At 40.5% G+C, this 20,704-nt stretch overlaps 2 protein-coding genes and 1 long non-coding RNA gene across 3 annotated transcripts; 2 read left to right on the top strand and 1 right to left on the bottom strand.

The window, feature by feature from the left end:
• The first annotated feature begins 6,003 nt into the window (after positions 1-6,003).
• Positions 6,004-8,711, top strand: LOC101472088 (uncharacterized). Its single transcript, XR_190951.4, has 2 exons — positions 6,004-6,844; positions 8,265-8,711. It is a non-coding gene; the product is annotated as an uncharacterized LOC101472088 (long non-coding RNA).
• Positions 8,712-10,782: 2,071 nt separating this feature from the next.
• Positions 10,783-16,358, top strand: eif2b4 (eukaryotic translation initiation factor 2B, subunit 4 delta). Its single transcript, XM_004541888.3, has 13 exons — positions 10,783-10,873; positions 11,331-11,368; positions 11,473-11,653; positions 11,753-11,968; positions 12,783-12,865; positions 13,823-13,914; positions 14,014-14,128; positions 14,804-14,880; positions 14,991-15,093; positions 15,217-15,350; positions 15,528-15,705; positions 15,783-15,963; positions 16,076-16,358. Exons 1-13 carry the CDS (start codon positions 10,852-10,854, stop codon positions 16,273-16,275), a joined length of 1,620 nt encoding a protein of 539 aa, XP_004541945.1. The 5' UTR covers positions 10,783-10,851; the 3' UTR covers positions 16,276-16,358.
• Positions 16,359-16,480: 122 nt separating this feature from the next.
• On the bottom strand, positions 16,481-20,172 carry atraid (all-trans retinoic acid-induced differentiation factor). The gene is made up of 7 exons (XM_004541889.3): positions 20,031-20,172; positions 19,708-19,841; positions 19,089-19,157; positions 18,404-18,475; positions 18,202-18,323; positions 18,006-18,106; positions 16,481-17,914 (listed from the first exon to the last, which is right to left on the bottom strand). Exons 1-7 carry the CDS (start codon positions 20,121-20,123, stop codon positions 17,810-17,812), a joined length of 696 nt encoding a protein of 231 aa, XP_004541946.3. The 5' UTR covers positions 20,124-20,172; the 3' UTR covers positions 16,481-17,809.
• Positions 20,173-20,704: the final 532 nt, after the last annotated feature.

Raw genomic sequence — 20,704 nt, 5'->3', positions numbered from 1 at the left:
TGTAGTTTTTGTATTTTGTATGGCTTTACAACCCACACATATCCATACACATCCTCCACTGACAATAAAGGCATTCAACTCAATCGTCAGGAAGACGTGAGAGAAAAGAAACTTGGATATGAAAGTTGTGTGAGGGTGTTGTGCTGTTTTATGATCACTTGCTTTGCTGTAAATAAATTGCAAATGAAATACTGTTGCTGAGTGACACAAAATACAGGTGATTTTGTGTTTTTTACACTTATGATTTTGTCTAAGGTAGGGTGTCAAACATAAGGTGTGAGGATCAAAATCTGCTCACCGAAGATTCCAGTTGGGCCCACTGGATGACTTGGGAAAATATAACTTTTGTACTTTTAACTATATTTTAATAGGTTTTACAGCTTTTCCTGCTGATAAAGCTCTCCCCTGGAAGCTTTCATACTACACTTAAGTAGATATGTAAAAGATAAACAATAAAATGACAGACGAATTTATGTTTTTCATTGTGGAGTATAGAAATTTCATCAATCAACAAAAAACTTAATGTTTTATAAATATAGGACAGTCTGAGCAGTGAGCTACAAGAAAATTGATCATGTATAGAGACTGAGATGTGCTGTTGAAATTACACTTCATCTCATATCAAGATATATCTGGGATTAAATATGTCGCTAAATGTCTTTACACTGACAGAAAGTGCAGTTTCACTCCTCTGGCCCACTTAATATCAAAGTAACCCTCAATGTAAAATGAGTGTGGCATCCCTGGTCTAAGGCGTCATGATATCAAATCAAAAATTAACATGACAGGATCAAATGTGGCTGTTCAGCCATGCTTACACAGATATCCTGTACATTTTTAATCAGCAAAATTTTATAACCACATTGGCAATCAGCACCATATTAGCAAGTATTATAAGTGGAAGAAGATACATGTAACACATGTAAAGGTAGCTCAGTTTTACATGCAAAAGTACCCTAGTCGCCCTTTGATCTTGTACTAATGAGTGCACATTTAACACCAGCAAGAATTTTATTATCTTGTTCCAGCAGTCAACAGGATAACCTGAAATACTTTTAGGACCTTACATCCCCCAAATGAGTTTATATGGCTGAACTGTCTGGTTATGGAGATACTGCGAGTTTGATACTATCCGTGTAATATAAGCAGCATTAAATTTACACAACACCAGCGTCTTTTCCAGGAAAAATAGTTTTTTAATGTTAAACTTTTTTTAAAACATCAGTCGTTCTTGTATTTCTTTTTAAGCCACACTATCATAATTGCAATTTGGAATGATAAAAATAATTTGTTGTGACCATTTATATACCTAAACTGCTCAGAAGTGTTAAAAAATAGTGTTTGTTTTAATCTTGAAATTGTTATTGCCTTAATATGAAATAACTTGTTAAATGTTAATGTTAAAGGATTTTTTTTTTCCACAAAGGGCTCCTTCCAATTCTGCCTGTGTCCGCTCAGCATCTCTGCAGATGATGTATTGAGGAGCAGTCACTGAGAAGTACACCAAACTGCCTGAAAAGCAGTTTTCAGATGGTAGAGCGCAACACTTGGACAGAACAGACATCATCGATGCTCACTGCTGACTCTCTCTCTTTTTTTTTTTTCCCGTTCCTTTTTTTTTTTGCCTGTCCCATTTGGCTCTTTTGCCATCAGAATTATTGTCTAAAGGCAAAGAAAGATGCCCAACGGATTCACTTTACCAAATTGACCATCCCAGCCTTGCCGTAATGGTCACTGCTGACTCTCACTTCAAGTGTTCTCAGCTGGTCGGCTGATTCAGCTGATCCTGCACTCTTTGACCACCATAAAACTCATCTCTGTTTCATCTCCGTGCCACTGCTGCTGTTGCTTCTCTTGCTTCTCTTCCTTCCCTTGCTTCTGGCTCTCCTGCAGTTGTCGTTCCCTTTTGGTGGGAGTCAGCTGACAACTGACTTACTCACGACCCCCACGGGTGCTTGGGTGTCCATAGGCTGCTCATTCTTTTGCCAGTAGCCACCGCAAAGTATCACGTGGAAAAGGAATGCTTAATGTGAGAAAAAACTGAGCTTTTGTCATGACCAACTGTGATGGAAATGTGCACAGCATCTTCACGTAGTTACACTGTTTAAAACGAGTGTCAATTATTGATTGATTTATTGAATGTATGCTTATTTTATTGGTTTTAAACTAAATGTGTTATATTTTTGCTGCCCTCTTGCTGGTTTTAATTACTATCCTGTTATTCTTTTAATTTTTAGGCTGTATCATTTTTATATCAAGTCCCTTTTTTTAATGGTTTCATGCACTTGATGATTTCTGTTTCTGTAAAAGACTTGGTTGTTTTATCAACAATAATGCATATGTTGTTTTAAATAAATATTAAAATAAACTAAATATTTATTACATACACAACATAGTTGTTAAACCTTATCCAAACTAAATGGTTCAGTTTAAGAAATTTTACGAGGAAATAATGAGCCTGAACAAGTAACAGTTTAATATCTTCCCTTATAATTACCCTTTATTATCCTCTACAGTGAGGCATTTAGTAAAAATTCCATCTGATTTACTACTATTTATATACACACATACTGTATATCGATACACAGGAGGATGTATGGTGTCACATCGCCTTCAGGTATTGGTTTCTATGACAAGAAACATTCACAAAGTGATCCAGTTATTATTTGAAAGACAGTGTTTAACAAACTTATTAGACCAAAAACTTGTTTAAAAAATCATATTTTTATTTATTAGGCAGGATTAAAACCTGAAATCAGGTTTTCAGAAACCCCTAAAACTGCTTTTTCTGTTCAGAAATGAAAATAAATAAATATAATTTGGCATCTTAATCTAAAACTAAAAACATTTTGTCAAATAGTCAATTTGAAAATTCATGGATAACAACAATAGTTACATTTTAGCACTCAAAACATTATTTGATTAAAGAGCTGGCACATACTTGTGGATTAACCATTACAGAAACATTCCAACAAGTCATTTTAGTAATTTCTAATACTAATAGATGCTATGATTTTTAATATTAGCAGTTAGATATGCTTGCCTGCGAAGTCATTTCAGCCTGTCATTGCCATTATGTAATTGAGCTGACAAAACATCCTACCATGCTTTGGTACAATAGCACAGTGAATATGATCGTTTAATAAAATTGTACTTAATTTGTCCCCTGCTATCGTCCAAAATCAGACCTCATGTGTCACCTCTGACTGCTGCAGTAGGCCCTTCTAGGGTGACACAGGCTCCAGTGTAACACCCAGAACCCTTTCATGTCCTAACTGTCGGGCTGGTGAGAAAAGTGTGGGATGTGTTTCCTGTTTTGGCACCTTTGGATGGCTTCAGTATCAGACTGAAGCCTAGTCCCAAGCACCTCGAGGCAACTGTTGTGGTGATTTGGTGCCATATAAATAAAACTGACTTGAATTGAATTACTTAGGGTGCCACATTAATAACAAGCTTTTTTCTCTGTGTTGGTGAAATGAAATGAAAACTCTTTGCTGTTTTCTAACCAAACACCAAACAATAAAGACGCTGACGTCACCAACTGCTGCATTTCCTCACTCCTAAATCTCACATCCTCAGAGCATCCGTTTAAATCCTTCTGTCCTCTCCTTGAATCATGTGGGCGAGTTTCCTTCACCTCTCCATCACCTGTTCTCTCTTTCAGCATAAATGCTGCTGACCTTTGACCTTTCTGCTCCATTGCTTTGCCACACGGACCGGGCTTCCTTTGGCAGCTGTGTCAACCTCGATGCTGGCAACTGCTGTGCCCAGGGAAGGACAGAGAGCGCCATTAATATCAGACCACGTAATGAGTCAGCAGCACAGTACCGTCTTACCATTGTCAGGATTAAGCAGCTCACTATTGCTTTTTCAACTAGGCCAGCTCCTAATCTTTTAGTGTGCCTTTAGAATACATTAAAAAATGTGTGTGAATTTTTTAGACACTTTAAGCTATTATCTGTTGCCATGATGCCAATTTTACAATCTCAAATCCCAGTTTTAGTCTTACTTCTAAGTTATTTGTTGTTAAGTTATTAAGTTATTTATTAACCCCCCACCCCCACCTTCCACCACCACCACTACCTCCTACAGGAGCTTTCCTGCTAAAAGAGGTGGGGGTCACTCCGTGTGCGTGTGCATGCGCAAGATCTGGTCTGGTGTCAGCTGCCACTTTATTTATACCAATAGAATTCCATATTATCCGCTGTTGAAGAAACTGCTCTGGAGTTCATCATTCAAAGCTCCTGTCTGCTGTCCTGAGGGAAATTATTTCCTCCTGCCAAGTGAAGTGTGTTGTGACCTCCCCAGAAGCAGTGGGACATTGGCAGCAGGGCAGATGGGTATGACAGAGGGGAACAAAGTGATTAGCAAACGGGGGCCCCGGTATGTGAACAGTAGTTAAAAATAACCTCCCTAGCCCAATTTGAAGATAACATGCAGCTTGGGCACTTAAGCCCCTTCACTGACTTTCCCCCATGTTGATTTAATTGATCTCAAAATTGGTGAGCAAGTCAAAATCCTGTCATCCAGTGTCCATGTTTACAGTGAGTTCTGGAAGTATAAAGAATCACCAGACTGGATGACTGGAAGTCAAATAAAAAAAAACAAAAAACAGAAAAGGTGTAGACAGATGAAAAAAAAATCAGAGGGTAAGGTGAGCTCTTCTGAATGATGCATGACACATGATGAAGGAGAAACAGATGATTAGATGAGAGCGTTCGCTGGCAAAGCCCCGGCCTGTGCGCCAGTATGTGACAGTGATCAGCTGTTCCCGCAAAAGAGGAACACAAGGATTATGATTTGTGTCTTTACCATCGTGTCCGGTGCGAGCGACCAAGAATTCACTCAGCAACAAAAGTCATCTGATATTCCAAGCGCTCAGATGTAACAAGCAAGGCCGTGGCACATCGCTGGCATTAGTGGAAATGTTGCATTTGTGATACACCCTGGCTCGGCGCCATGGGAAATATTGAACAACTGTCGAATTTAGACAACATCCTGTGGGGTGAAAAAAAAAACGGGAGCCACAAAGATGCAGCCAGGTTGCTATTTGTGGACGGCAAGTGCCTCGAAAATAGCGAGAGCGTTAGGTTTCAATATAAGCCCCTCTCTCTGAGCTTGAGCTTTCTGTGAATGAGGCCCGGGTTCCTATCACACCCAACCCCGGCGCTGATTTTAGAACACAGGTGTTGACCTTAGTGGAGCAGCTTGTGCTTGCTGCAGAGGAAAATGAACCCCCTGAGCCTGGGTCTGTTTGCCTCTACACTGCTGGTGATCAGTGCGTGTAGATGCTTCAGCGCTGTCACACCTTCAGACCTGTCATTCTATATGGCAGCACGTATCCTGAGAAAAGACATATTCTTCCAGGCTTTGGATTTTTGCCTCCTAAAGTGGCTCATTTCACATCGAGTGCTTGCGTTCTAAGAGTCATGGTGGCAGAATGGTCATCTTGTGGCCACTGAAGAATTTATTGCTTTCTTTTTATGATGCCACAGGAGCACCTATATATCCTACTGGCCATGCTTCGTGGACAGAGGTTTACTTTACAGTTTGTCAAAGCATTTGCCACATTTGGTGCACTGTGAAGCATACAGGCTTCTTATCATGTGATGTCTCCCAAAGGGACCTGTTTCAGTTGCCCGAATCACCGCATAAAGGGGCCTGAAATGTTATTTTGTGAACTTGATAAGCACATACGTCACTTTTTCCTCCCCGGTAAACGATGCAATGAAGCTAAAGTGAATCAAAGAAGCCAAAGAGGGCTGAAACTCAACCTTGGCTTCGGCTGTGACTCACGGCCTGCCGTAACTGCTGCTCTGACTGTACCCCCAGACCCAGTAAAACACGCCCCTCTTGCAGTTGCTTCCTTGTTTCTCCCTGTATCCCCTTTTCTTTTCTTTTTTCTTTCCCTTTCTTTTTTTTTTATCCAAAAAGGAGCCATTGACATTCGGTGTAAAATAGAGGCAGGGTGGGGTGGGGGGGGCCTGAACAGAGGAACGGCAGGGGTGTAGGATGTCTCGAGCCCAGTGTGAACAGCTGAGAGGTGTGATTTCACAGGCTGGCTCCCCTCTGTCAAAGCGCTGATTGGGCCGGACAGGAGGCGCAGGAGAGGCCCGGGCTTCTAAAGGACACCAACAGGTGGGAGGCCGCATTGGAGGGGGCCGCTCCTGGAGCCATAGAAAAGGCCGATCTGCAAGGCCTGCTGTGGGCACAATCCACTGACCAGATACAGAGGAGGATGGGTGATCACAGGAGAGCTGAGGGTGAAGCCGGGGAGTGGTTCTCAGAAAGCGGAGGGTTAGTTTCATGAGCTTGGCTTTAAAGGGTGGATAAAAGGCAGAGGACAACTTCAGGGATGAGGAGTAAGGTTGGTCTGAGTTTTGTCTGTTTTTGAATCACTCCTGTGATTTCTCCTTCTAAAACTTTAGTTCACAGCGCAGGAAGAGACAAAGTCATATGTCAGGCAACAGAATCTTCGGGTTACTGTGCTTGTGTGGTTTCAGCTTAACTTCAGCACAATATGAGTAAAAATCTGGTATCAAACCAGCTTTCTCTCACTTTTACTGAAGACACAGCACAACATGGCAGCCAGTTGTGTCAGGTGAGGGGAAGCTGAGATGTGATGCAGGAAAGAATCAGGAAATCTGGTGCCTCTCAGAGGAGTCGTCCTAGTCTAATTACAGTAGACGAGACAGACTTTCTGGTGGCCATTTGGTTCAGAAGTGTTTAGATTTATCAAGGAAGTCACCACTTGTGAAGGAGAGGTGGACTGAGGCCTTCATCTTAACCCCATTTACTCACCGTGAGAAAACCACAAGAGGAGGCGCAAGGAGACCAGACGAAGGTGAGTAAAACGCATTTTTTTAAAAATCAGCTCAAGCTATTTTAATAAGGGGTTGCAATTAAAATGAATTGAATTTTTTCCGCTTTTAAGGATCACTTGACACAACTGTCGGCATCACGTTGACTTGGCATGGCACGATGTTTGGGAAATAAAAAAAGGACGATGACCTTTGTTTGATGGGAACCGGTATTTGCCTCACCCGCCTGAGTTATTTAAACTCATTTCAGCAGCATCACACTGGCATTATCCATCAAGTATCTGCCAGTATGATCAGTCCCGTCATCTGTCAGTGTCAGAAAATTCACTTTTTATTTGTCTAATAAAACAATGGTCAGGTTTAACCCATACAAATTGCTTCTAGCTTCATGGAGATGATAGAAGCCACCATTCTGTGCCTCTCATGCTCCATTATTCCTTTATTCACTCACTCACTCTGTCACAGTTAACCGCTGTTAAGCCGGTTCTTCCCGCTACTCTTCACGCGTGGCTATGAAAGGGTGCTTTGTGTCTCGAGGAGCAGCGAATCCAGTTGTTGTCCCTTGTGAGCACATGCTTCCTTATATCCCCATATTAATACGCCACTTATGGAATGTAAGGAAGTGTGTGGTTTCAAGGGGACCTGAGCATCGACGTCGACATTTCTCATATTGTCCTTTCATTTGTCTTCATTCAGAAAATTGTGTGAGGGTGTCTGTCTACTTTATATGTGTGTGTGTGTGTGTGTGTGTGTGTGTGTGTGTGTGTGTGTGTGTGTGTGTGTTGTGTAAAGAGCTATACAAATACAGGCCATTTACCATTTGGGGGGTGTCAGAGTTCATGACCATGTGTGTGTGTGTGTGTGTGTGTGTGTGTGTGCGTATGTGTGTGTGTGTGTGTGTGTGTGTGTGTGTGTGTGTGTGTGTTGTGTAAAGAGCTATACAAATACAGGCCATTTACCATTTGGGGGGTGTCAGAGTTCATGACCATGTGTGTGTGTGTGTGTGTGTGTGTGTGTGTGTGTGTGTGTGTGTGTGTGTGGCAGGACAACAGGTGAAAGGCCTGTTCCCTCTCCTTCAGCTCAGGCACGTGTGCAGTTAGCATTACTCCCAGGGCCGCTGATCGGGTCTCAGGGACTTCTTGAAAAATTCCTGCCCTGCCCCAACTGCTGACAGTCAAGGAGGATTGACAGAGCACAGCTGTCACCCATTATAGCAACCGCAGAGCTCTCAAAAAGGGAAGAGGGGAGGGAAGGGCAGAGATGCAGGAGCTGTCACTGAGGGTGAAAGTTCACTGCCGTGGGCTGGATTTGGAAGGAAACGGAGAGATGTCACCGGCTGTCAGAGTTCTCAAGCCTCTAAATAGGAACTATTTGCTTGGTAACACGGAGGCACTTGTTCCTGTGCTGTAACTTCTCCTTTTCTCTCTCTGTGTGTTCCATCAGGTAAGACTGAAGAGGATTCAGCAGCCCTTACTGCCTGCAGATGATGTCCATCTCCTACCGTCTTTCTCATGTCCCTCTTTTTCCGTGACCTTTACCCCTGTAACCTTTCCTCCTGACTGCCCCTCCCCTCCTGCTCTGCCTCTTGCTCTGCCACTCGCAGCTGAAGCAACACGCCTTGCTGTGGCTGGTCAAACGGAACCAAGTCAGGTGTTTCTGTGAGGTTTGGTCCCCTTCAACCAGCTACTGCGCCGTGAATTCAGTCAGCACACACCGGCTGGGAGTCAAACACGCAGTGACGTTGTGGTGTAGCGCTGCTTAATCTGGAGGTGGTGAATAGAATAGATTTTACAGCACAGATGCAACGTGAATCTTCTTTAGGAGCACTATGTTGATTGTCCATGGTAATATGTGACTAGAAACCAAATAAAAGATCACTGATGATGTACAGTGTTGAATTCCTGTTCTTCTGATTCACGTTCAGTCCATTGTGTACTCGAGGAAAAACACAACGATACATTAAGTCTAGCAGTTGAGTCCACCTTATTCTGCAGAATAGACTCTGACCCAGTATGAGATGATATAAATATGAGGCCTAAAATGGCAGCAAAGTATAACTTAGTAAATTATTTAAACAGAAAAAGAACGCAGGTGTAGCAGTGCAGGGATAGACACTGTAGAATAGATGGGAAAAGCTAATATTACAGTCCGGGCCAGAGAATTCAGTACCATGGATAGCACGCATGATGTATATATACAGTAATATGCTGTTTCTAGCTAGGTTGCCTTCTGTGTGGGTGTGGAGTGTACACATGCCTGCAGACTATTTACAAACAGGCTGTGCAGAGGCAAGCCAACAATCTAATAACCCTGCGCTATATGAGCTACACACCAAGTACCACTCGGAGGTTTAGAATATCACTGTGCTGCCTGACTAGAGCTAGAATAAATCTCTTTTATCCCAACTTCAAGCTCAGTTTTAAATGATGAGGTAGGGATGTATCAATAAAAAATGACAGATCTTTTTACTTTTAGTGTTTGCATGAATTTTACAGTTATTTTGCACTCTACTGTATAGGTCTATAAATAGCACATATGCTTATGTCTGTGTATTTTTGTTCTTGTTTCACTCATATTTCATGTGTGTTTAAACATTTTTTATAAATACAGCCTGGGTGGAAACCTGATCCAAATTTCCTACAATGTGGGACAATAAAATCTGTCTTCAGTCTATTTTGTGATGGAGGATAATATACACACAAAAATGACACTCCAGCTGTCTCCATGAAAATAAACTTCCTCTAAGCATGCAGATGTAATGGGGATGCAAATAAGCATACAAAGAACAGCGCTGCACATCCCTTACCAACTTTTTCACTTCAAACCTTTTGTCAAAACCAGCTAAATCTGCTGCTGTTATTGAAATCACTGACCAAAAGCCAGGATGCTGAAGTTGTAATTCACTGGATCATAATATAGACAGTAAACTGATATTTAACGTCAGCATTTTAATCAGGAATAGACAGGCAATCTGTCCAGGGTTTACATATCTCCTACCCAATGGATGGATGGATGGATGGATTTTCATTATGAACCTTTGCCCTTATCATTACAGCAAAGTCACCAAAATAACATTCCTAATCAGTCCGGTTGTAGTTTGTAGTTCATTTCACCCTGTTCCTTGTTAGACAAAGGAGCATATACCAGTTCTGTTGGTGGGTTAAGGACCTCCACGACCTCGTCCAGTTCTCCTAGAGTGACTGCCTGTCTCTTGGAATCTCTTCCTTGCTGCTGAGACTGTGTAAGGAGACACATCAAGCCTTCTGGCAATGTGACATTTCAATGCCAGAATTGGAAAAAAGGTTAGTGGCCTCCATCTGTAAAATAATTAGTGTTATGGGGGTGTCTCATTGTTTTCTCTCTAGTGCACCTGTTGTGAATTTATTCACACCAAAACAGATAAAACTGATCAACAACCCCCTCTGCTACTTAACTGACCAGATCAATATTCCAATATTCACTTCAATATTCAATATTCCCTCTATGTATTGCACAGTGATTCCCTCTACTGTGCAATCACTGTGCAGTACTTAATTCTACGTGCAGTAACCAAAACTGTATATACATAACACTATTTATTTATTTCCCCTTGTAATGTTCATATGTATAATACTCAAAAGATTTTTTGTTTAAAGAAATAAGGGAATGCTCAAGACTTTTTCACAGTAGGCTACTTAATGATGTAGGAAGTTTAATAGTTTTAGATTTTATTTTATTTTTGTTGATGTAGCAAGTTCGGCCTTTAGAATCACATCTAAACATAAAATAAATAACAGTATGTCACTGAGTGAGCCTTAATAACACCCATTAAACATTAATACTATTTGGAAAATAGTATTAATGTTTAATGGGCATAAGGCAAAGATTAAAATATCAATACTATAGTCTAAATATCAGGAGAGCAAATCAATATGCTTAATATTAATGTGCACATACTCATCAACATACAACGTCATCCACCAGGGGGCGATATACGTTTCTATGGTAGTAGTTTCTACAGCAGAAGAGGAGGTGAAGCAGCATCGTAAACATGGCTGACAGTGGAGTGATAGGTGGGTTTCAGAGTGTGTAAATAGCTGTAGTTCATTTGGTTTTTCCTTTTGGTTCTTATTCTTTAGTTGCAGGAGTTACGAAGAAGTATCTCATACTCACAGCGCTTATTATGTAGACTTTGTTATTAGCTGGTAGCAAAGTTAATTTCCCAGATGCTAGACCTGCTAACGTTAGCGTCGAGAGCATGTAAACGGTACTCATGCCGTAGACAGAGAATGTATTGCATCATCTTTTCGAGTAGTTTTAAAATGTACAATACTCATGTTTCTAGTTGTCACTGTGCTGTGACGATGATGCACTACACTTGTTTTGTTACTGATTTCGTTGACACGGTGCAAACTAAAAGCAGCTAACAGACTCGACCTTAATATCACCGCCTCTTGTGGAAAAAGTAACAGAACTACGTTATAATGCTAAATAACCTAATATTATCATCCTCTGTTGCTCGTCTTACAGACGGACCCGGGAGGAAAGATGAAATCGAACGCGCAAAGGTTAGTCTAGGTGTTTTCTTGAAATTTATTACAGCCTTTTGTGTGGATAAATGCTTTCCTTAATAGTTAGGTTTTTCTTGACGCCTCTTCCTGTCACGTGACAGAGTGAAGGCAAAGACCTAACCAAGGAGGAAAAGCAACGGCTGAGGAAAGAGAAGAAACAGCAGAAAAAAATCAAAGAGAAAAAAGATGACAAGGCATCACAGGAAAATGAGAAGGAGAAGAAGCCGGTCACTTCAGCAGCTCCAGCATCCCAGCCCCCGACACAACCCACAGTGCAGAAAGGTGCCTCCCATTTAGGCAGCAGCAAGTGTTGTTGTATCTGGGTGCACAGTGTGATTCATTCTTTATCCTAACATCTGTGTCTGTTATGGTCTTTGTCAGCTCCTTCAGCAGTGCCTGCTACTGCACCTGTTTCTGTGCCTGCCTCGGAGGCTTCTGTGCCGGCGGACAAGCCAACAAAGACTAAAGCGGAGCTGAAAGCTGAGAGGAGAGCTCGGCAAGAGGCTGAGAGGGCCAGCAAACAGACCAAGAAGGGAGAGACAGGACAGCAGGCAGCCACGAGCAAACCAAAAGCTCCGCCCAGTGATCTGCAGCCAGGTACTGCTGTTGCACCTAACATTTGCGCGTTCAGTTTTATCTTTTGGATAATCTAACTCAAAATAATCAAGTCAGAACAACAGACAGCTACCTGTAGAACTTTGAGAAGCTGTTTTTGCCAACACAGAAGCTGGCTGTGATAAATACAGACTAACAGTGATCAGTGATTGTTGTAGGGTCAAACGTTGGCCTCATGATTGGCTGCAGGGAAATATGCTGAAACAAGACTGACTGGTGGTAACTTCACCAGCAAGGTTTTGGTGCCAGTGAAGTGTTAAATGTAAAGGTCAAGGTCATGTGATATCGGTGGCAATGGTAATAAGTGTATCAGCAGTAGAGCGACTGATTTTGGAAGGTGAACCTGTACAGAAATATGGGAAAATATGAAGACATTAAACATGTAATACAGACTGAAAGCAATACAGCTGCTGCAGACAGACAATCAATATGAGTGTGTAAGAGGGGAAAATGACTGTAACGTAATAATATATCAAAAGTGTAAGCTTTAAGTGCTTTGGTCAGTAAGGCTAGACAAGACTTGATAAAGTTTAGCCTATTTACATGTGAATGGAGATATTTTTTAAAACTGCACGTGTGGACGGGATTTTTTTTAAAAACGGAAAATCTCAGATTCCAAAAATACCCTTGTACGTGTGAATGTAGCCTTAGTCTTTGTTCAAATTTGACAGTGCAAATACCTGGATAACATAAAATCCTGCTTCGCAGTACAGCTATTTAGCATCTCCCAAACGACCAGCAGAATTTTTTGGCTCGTCAGCAAACTGGAGAATATTAACACTCTTTGCATTTTCAGTGGTGAAGAGGCTCCCTGAACACATTCAAGTGGACAACCCAGACGTTTTAAAGAAACTTGCCAAGAAGTTGGAAAGGCAACAGGTCAGTATTGCTGTGAGGAACTTCTGAAGACCCTTAAAAATGATTCAAGACACACTGAATACACACGATACATAGTGATTCTAAGTAACCTTTTAATTTGTTGTAAGGATGGATAGATTCATCGGGAAATGTTTGACTTATTTTATGAAAATGGCTTGATCTTGGATGCTTCAAGTAACTATTTTTGTTTGAATCTAACATACTGTATTGTAAACAAATTCAGTTGATGGAAAAAAACACTGCTGGTATGTTTACAACATGTTATATTGGACAGAAGTGTGACATTTCCTGCAGGTGCATGGTTCGTTTTTGGAAATCTAAGCTTTTACTAGTTAAATCTGAGACATTCTCTAATTAAACAAAAGTCAGTCAGTTGTATACATAAATAGAATTCCTGTTATTTGTACAGTAACTCCAAAATAAAGTAACTTTATTTGGTTGAGTCATTGCAGCCAGTAACCAGCAGTTGTGATTGCATGTGACTGTATCCAACATTTCTTTCAGACACCAGAGCACTATGCTGCTAAAAAGGTATAAGCCATCGGCGTCTGGCTTTACAGAATGTGTGCCTTTAACCTTTTTGGTTCTGTTTCAGTTGCTAACCTGTTATCTTAATCCGGTTTAACCCATTATTGTTGGTTGTTACAAACTTAATGGTAGAGATGTAAAAACATCTCTTCCATGTAGACAGCTGTTAAGTTGGCAAGTAGGTTTTACAGTATGTGTGTTGTTTGCTGTGGTCACCGAAACACCAGGCTGTCCGTTGCTTGCTGCTGTTCTGTTAGTCATAATTTATTATAACAGTAATTTTTAATTTTGTCAGTTTTCTTTCTATTAGGTCTACACAGAATTCAAAGTTTAATGTAACTCTTAATGAGCACAGTCTACAGACTCCCTGTTTTCACCTCATTAACTCAGCTGTAATCTCTGACCTGGTGTACATTTTGTGCATTTCAGATCCCACTGCGCTCAGATTATGGCTACAAAGTCAGCCTGTTTTCTCATCTCCACCAGTACAGTCGCAAAGCTCCTCTAACACAGCAACTCAGGTAAACTGACTTTAAATTGTATGTTACAGTGTGTTGTTTATGTCATGTTATAAGATGTAACCTCTTAAGATTTCCTTAAATCTCTTTTGTGGTTTGCAGCATTCCTTCCACAGTGATTCATCCCGCTATTGTCAGGCTGGGTTTGCAGTATTCACACGGCATTGTTGCAGGATCCAATGCTCGCTCTGTCGCCCTGCTGCATGCTTTCAAACAGGTACAGTCCCAACATAGACCATTCATTCTTCAAACCCCACTGTTCCCTCTCTCATGGGCAAGGCTAAGGCTGACACAGTGACCGTTTGACTGCAGTCAGTTACAAAGAAGTCGGCCAGTATTGGAGAGGGTCCATGTTTTTACTTATCAGGAGACATTGTAAAAGTGAATCTGGTCATTAAAATCAGGTAGATACAATCTCAAATTCACACCAAGTTGAGAGCGTGTAATGCTCAGAGAAGCTGCAAAAAAAAAAAAAAATTCAAGGACTAGATCTCAGACTCTACACGCCTCAGTGAGTTCATGACAGTACAGTTAGAAAAACACTGAACAAGTATGGTTTGTTTGGAAGTGTTGTCATAGGGAAAGCTTATTCTTTCTAAAAAGAATATGGTGGTATAGCTTAGCTTTTCAAAGTTGCATCTGGGCTTGTTTTACAGCCACAGGACCTGGGCACTTTGTAGTCACTGAGTTTACTACGAGCTCCTATGTATATAAAAGTATTGTAAAGTCAATGTGAGGCCATCTGTCTGACACCTAAAAGTCTGGCCTTAATTGGGTCATGCAACAGGACAACGATCGCAAGCACAGCAGCAAATCTACAACAGAATGACTGGAAAAGAAAAGAATGTTGTAATGGCCCAGTCAAAGTCCAGTGTTTCATTTTTCCCTTCAGGTAATAAGGGATTACACTACACCTCAAAATGAAGAGCTATCAAGAGACTTGGTCAACAAGCTAAAACCTTATATCAGGTAAAGGAAGAAAAATACTGATTTTAGTCATTCATCATTATTTCCTACACTACTGACACGTTTTTGGTTTAACACATGAAATCATTCCTTTTGCTTTGTTTTTATTTCAGTTTTCTGAATCAGTGTCGCCCTCTGTCAGCCAGCATGGGTAATGCAATCAAATACATCAAGAAGGAGATCTCTAATATTCCTAGTAACTGTAAAGAAGACGAGGTTAGTGACACTCGTGTATTTGCAATCACATAATCTGTTTAAGTAGTGAGACTTTTATCACACTGTGTGGTTCATTTTAAGTTTCCAATACTTGAGAACTCATGCACTTCCTTTTGTTTTTAGGCAAAGAACAAACTGCTCAACTGTATCGAGTCCTACATTAATGAGAAGATTATTCTCGCTGGTGTAGCTATTGCCAAGTGCGCCATAGAAAAACAAAAGATCAGTGATGGAGATGTGATCCTAGTTTATGGATGGTAAGTCTCTAAAAGCTGCGTGCATGTACTTGGTTTCAGCTGTTAAATCTGTTCTTTATTAGCGAGCATTGCTTAATTGTTTATTCTTAACACTTTCTCTTCCCTGTTTTGGTTAGATGCAACCTTCCTTCCGCATTTTTGTCCTGACATTAAATGTTCCTCTCTCCTCCCTGACAGCTCGTCACTGGTCAACCACATCCTTTGCAAGGCCTTTGAGAAGAGCAGAAAATTCCGTGTTATTGTTGTGGACAGCAGGCCTCGGCTAGAGGGCAAGGAGGCCCTGAGGCGCCTGGTCCAGAAAGGCATCAGTTGCACCTATGTTCTTATCTCTGCTGTCTCTTACATCCTTCCAGAGGTAATCATGGAGCTACACTAGAGTAAACCCCAAAATATTTGGTTCTAAGCACAATGAGTTTCTTTATTCTCTTCTAGGTGTCAAAGGTTTTCCTTGGTGCTCATGCTCTACTGGCTAATGGTTACGTCATGTCTCGAGTGGGGACATCACAGATAGCTCTGGTGGCCAAAGCTTTTAATGTGCCTGTGCTGGTGTGTTGTGAGACCTACAAGTTCTGCGACAGGGTGCAGACAGACTCCTTTGTATCTAATGAACTCGGTATGGAAAGTGTTCAGTTGCTACATAAATGTCTGCGAGCCTTTCAGCTCAATTTGTCCTTTTGCTCAACTTTATTTCCATACACCAGTTTATCCTCATCTTTGCTTTCCAGATGACCCCGACGACCTCATTGTAACCCGTAAAGGAACGACTCCGCTGGAGGGATGGGAGAACGAGTCCTCTCTCGGCCTTCTTAACCTGGTCTACGACGTGACGCCGCCTGATTTCGTAGATCTAGTCATCACAGAGCTCGGGATGATCCCGTGTACCTCTGTCCCCGTGGTGCTGCGAGTCAAAAACGTGGACCAGTGAACAACTCAGTTTGTGTGCACCAGAGCTTGTACACACACAACAAATTGTGCTTTTAGCATGCAATAAATATATATCTGAAGTGACATATGCTTTTTAAATTGAGTCCATGTGTGTTTTTATGGTAGTATTGGATGAATGGAAATATATTTCCTGGCCTAATGTGACAAGGCTGTTCTGTTTATTAAAAAAAAAGTAGTGCTAGATGTTATAAGACCCACTGTTTATTAGAAACAGAACATTTAATTGTCAATACAATCCCACTGAGCGTCACAACACTAGTTATTAACCATGGCATGCAATTTGAAACAAGACAGAAATTTTTCCTAATTACAGTTGGAGTTGAAGCATCAGATAAATGTTATGGCTCCCATAAAGTTAGGTTTAATGACAAAAGAAAAGTAAGACATTAACCAGGTACTACAGTTTTTGGTAAAGCAGCTAGGAGTTTATGTTCTCACTGCTCATATATCGTCACCAAGTTCAGTTAAAACCAGGAGAAATATTCTGCATGCTGTAGATGCACTCTCTCCTTACAAGAATTATTTATTACCGTAGTTGCAATATTTAGTCAGTGCATTAACATTCAGACAACTTATTTAGCCAGAAGCAATGTATTGAACATAGAGCAACTAGAGCTGCCCTTCAACACTGAATTTTCCCAATGGGAGAACACAACATTTTAACAGCTAGAAAATCAGTTAATGTACAATTAAATCCTGTATATGCATAATGTAAACATGATACTCGAAGCATAGAAACAGATATCCTGTTTTAAAATCTTCAGTAGAACCCTGAATCTCACTGGAGAAGAGTATCAAAGGAGGTTACCCTTGAATCTCAAGACATTTAGCACATGTGGCCTATAAACAAAATGTGGCTGTAACAGACAAGTATCTTCCACATTTTGTGTTTTGTCTGAAATTGAAATTAAAGATGTAAATAAAAACATCACACTTCAAAAAGAGGTTTGTTGCAAAAGAAAGGATTTTGTGTCGCTCAACTACATAGAAAAAAAAATAAGGAATTTAACCTATTGGACTATTAAAATAATTTTTAAAGATGTCAAATAAGCTTGCACCCTTAAAACAAACTTAGTCTTTGCTGTCAGTAAAGTGGAAATTCAGCACGTCTGCCCAGACAGGTTTTAGGACTGAAGACAGTATTTGTGTAAGTGCACATAGTTTCTGAAGGATTTTGTAAAACACAGTGTTTTCCCTTCTATCACATGGTGTCAGTCAAATACATTTACAAATATAATTGATGTGCTAATAGTGGTCATTTTTGACAAAAATATTTGAAATGCGGAGCAAATCTTTTCTTTAAAATTGCACTGAAACATCTTTGAGGTCAAACGTGTAAATTTCCTTGAAACAAAAAATACAACAGACCTCAAAAAGGTGTAAAATGAATAAAAACACATTTAAAAGAAGCCCTGTAAAAGTCCCCTCAGACTTTGTCAGCATTTTCCCCTATCAGTATCTTCCCTTTAAGAACAGTCAGTTTGAGATTAAAACCAGCTGACTAAGGTTCAGCTTTAGAGTGATTTGGCTTTACGTCTCTGGGTGGCCCACAGAAGAACCGAGATCACAACCGTAGAAGCTGCAAGAGGCCCAAAGACTTGCAGAGCTGGGAACTCCCCCTATGGACAGTTTTAACAAATGCACAACTTTAAATAATCGAAAAGCTTAGCATCAAAAGGTGATTTGCATAAAGCTGCTTGCAGAACCAACCTCTCGAAGACACTTGTATCCACGGAAGTTTTCAGCGCAGCTGCACTCAAAGAAGCCTGGGCCGAAGGGGGCACAGAGGGAGTTCTCTGGACAGTTCATTGCTGTGGATTACCAACAAGTATGAATAGATGTCACGTGTAACATATTTAACTGTAGTTTTAGATGGCATGTGTCACAGCAAAAGTTAGGAACTTACACAGTTGTCCAGTCTCGTTGCATATATTCCTTTGGCCTTCACAATGGCGATTTCCCTCTTTGATTTTAACCTTTTCCCAAGATGTGTTGCTTCCCGGACAATCTATATTTTGTGGTAAAATCCTACAGAGAAATTAAGTTAGAAAAAAAAATCTCAATCTAATACTGAGGAGAATCTGTCATAATTTGGGTAAAATACTTACATGTAGTTTAACTTATTAAATCCTTGAAAAGCTGTATCACTGATGTTGACAAGGGGATTGAACGAGAGGTCTCTGTAATATAAACATTTATAGGATGCATTTAAAAGAGCGACCACATAGATAAAAACACTAGCACTTTCTAGTACAACTATCAGTCATCCAGTCACACTGCACTTGTATCTATGCCTAAAACACTTTGTTTAACTTTGATACATCTTGCCCAAGGATACTTCAATATGTGAACCATTTGGTAGAGAAACTGCTCAACCACAGCCGCCCTGTGTCCTCCTTATTTGCTTCAGTTATATTTATTTTTTGTGAAGTTAAATCATTTTAGTGCTTGCCAGAAGGGGAGATAAAAGTTGTTATGCATGGCCAGAAATAGAAACTTTCCTAAACTCCTGCTGCTCAAGAATGCTTTTATGAACATGAAGATCATTCTGAGGAATCGCCTGCACATGTGTCATTTGTCTTTCTCGGTACACCAATACAGGCTTTTACTACAATTTTTCATATGAAATGTAAACTGTGGAGTAGCGATAAGAGCAGTTATTTCCTTTTGAATTAAAAATAACCTTACAATCAAAGAAAAAGCATGTGTAAGCAGGAGCTTCTGTTGTTTTGCGTGCAGACGAGAGGATTATTTGTGCAAAAAAAGATGTGAAACTGTATTTACTGTTCTTACATCATGAAAGCTGTTGATGCTCCCTGAAGATCCTGCACACAAGTTAGTGAACAGTTGGACAGATCCAACCTGACAAACAAAAAACACAAATAAAGTTCAGATAATGAAGAACTTCCTCTTTCAGCTGCACTCTTTAGGGGTCACTACCAAATTTGATCATCTGCCTCCATCTCACCCTATCCCTAGCATCCTTCTCTACCAACTGTGCATGTGCTTCTTCATTATATCCATGAATCATTTCTGTGGTCTTCCTCTTTTTATTCTGCCTGCCAGATCCACATTCAACACCCTTTGTCCAATATATCCCACTATCCAAACCATCTCAGCTTTGCCTCTCTAACTGTGTCTCCAAAAAACCCAAATTGAGCTGTACTTCCTAATGAAAATGCTAGCACTGCCAATTCTGCCACCTCCAGCTCAGCCTCCTGTCTGTTAGTGAGATTATGAAGACGAAACCTTTCCCACAAGTTAATACACAGTCAGCATTGGAAGTCACTAGAAGGAAAAAGACATTTACATTTTCTTTTTTTTTTTAACAGTTATTCACAAAATAGCTTAACAAATCTTAGCTTGGGTGTAAATTCTGTTTCCGACGGACCCTGAAAGCAGCAAATCCTACCCGATGATGTGTTCAGGGTCGTTTGTGGTGTCATTTCTCAAACAGCAACGCCCGTCTATCCGTCCAGCGGATAAGAAGCAAAAGTGACCGACCTCGGAGCTGTTTAGGATGGTCCCGCCACACAGGTTACATACCTGTGGTTACACGTCATAACAAAGAGAGGGGGGGGGGGGGGGACACCTGTAAACAACAATCTTGCTGGCCATTTCCTTTCTGGCACATACAGTTACACCAGAACCTGTTGTATTATTAGTAATATATATGCGCCACAGAGTTGTTGAAGTAAAGACTACAGTTATTGCATTTAGAAAGCCCAGCCTTACCTGCAGCTCGGTCAGCTGATAACTTGCTTGGAAAAATAAATTAAGGATCAAAACAAGCGCCACAAATCTCATACAGCTACATAAAGCTTTCATTTTTAGCAACTGGAGTCACATGATCAGACCGCAGCAGGGCACGTGACAGGACGCGGGTCCAGCATTTTATGACGTTTGCAGGATTTTATGGGATTTTAACTAACATTACCTGCTTCTGTACGCTCTCTGTTACACACAATCACAAACAATAGTATAAAATTATGCCGTAAGCATTTCTAGCTGTAGAAAAAAGGTCAAATAAGAAATATTACAAAATACAAAATATTTTTAATATTCAAAACATTTGAAGTAGTTTTTCACGTCTTCGAATATTTTTTTTAAATATAACGTTTAACTGTGTGTGTTGTAAAACTAGCGGAAAAAAACATTTTTGACTAATGAATTTTGACTGCGCGTTCACTGTCAGTTCGGATTGGACCAACTAACGGATTGGATCAAATAACGTAAAACTAATTCTAATACAAAAAATACCCTTTGTGTTATGTTTACAAAATATTGTGCCATAAAGTAAAATAACTGTATGTCTTGGGGGTGAATTTGTGTTATTTTAATTGCATAAACTGCAGTATACACCCGTGTGCCGACGATAAGATGGTTTGACCCAAAACCTTGATCTGCCA

The sequence above is a fragment of the Maylandia zebra genome, linkage group LG15, assembly GCF_041146795.1.
Source record: "Maylandia zebra isolate NMK-2024a linkage group LG15, Mzebra_GT3a, whole genome shotgun sequence".
In the NCBI taxonomy this organism is placed as follows: domain Eukaryota; kingdom Metazoa; phylum Chordata; class Actinopteri; order Cichliformes; family Cichlidae; genus Maylandia; species Maylandia zebra.
This window is presented reverse-complemented; position numbering and strand designations above follow the sequence as displayed.

Bases quoted from the DNA above. Each gene is read 5' to 3' on its own strand.
- eif2b4 (XM_004541888.3), top strand. From the start codon at position 10,852: ATGGCTGACAGTGGAGTGATAG. The intron at 14,881-14,990 runs GTAAAGGAAGAA...TTTTTATTTCAG, and splicing joins AAGCTAAAACCTTATATCAG to TTTTCTGAATCAGTGTCGCC. The intron at 15,351-15,527 runs GTAAGTCTCTAA...CCTCCCTGACAG, and splicing joins GTGATCCTAGTTTATGGATG to CTCGTCACTGGTCAACCACA.
- atraid (XM_004541889.3), bottom strand. From the start codon at position 20,123: ATGAAAGCTTTATGTAGCTGTATGAGATTTGTGGCGCTTGTTTTGATC. The intron at 18,476-19,088 runs GTAAGAACAGTA...TTTATATTACAG, and splicing joins GCATCAACAGCTTTCATGAT to AGACCTCTCGTTCAATCCCC. The intron at 18,107-18,201 runs GTAAGTTCCTAA...GGTAATCCACAG, and splicing joins CAACGAGACTGGACAACTGT to CAATGAACTGTCCAGAGAAC.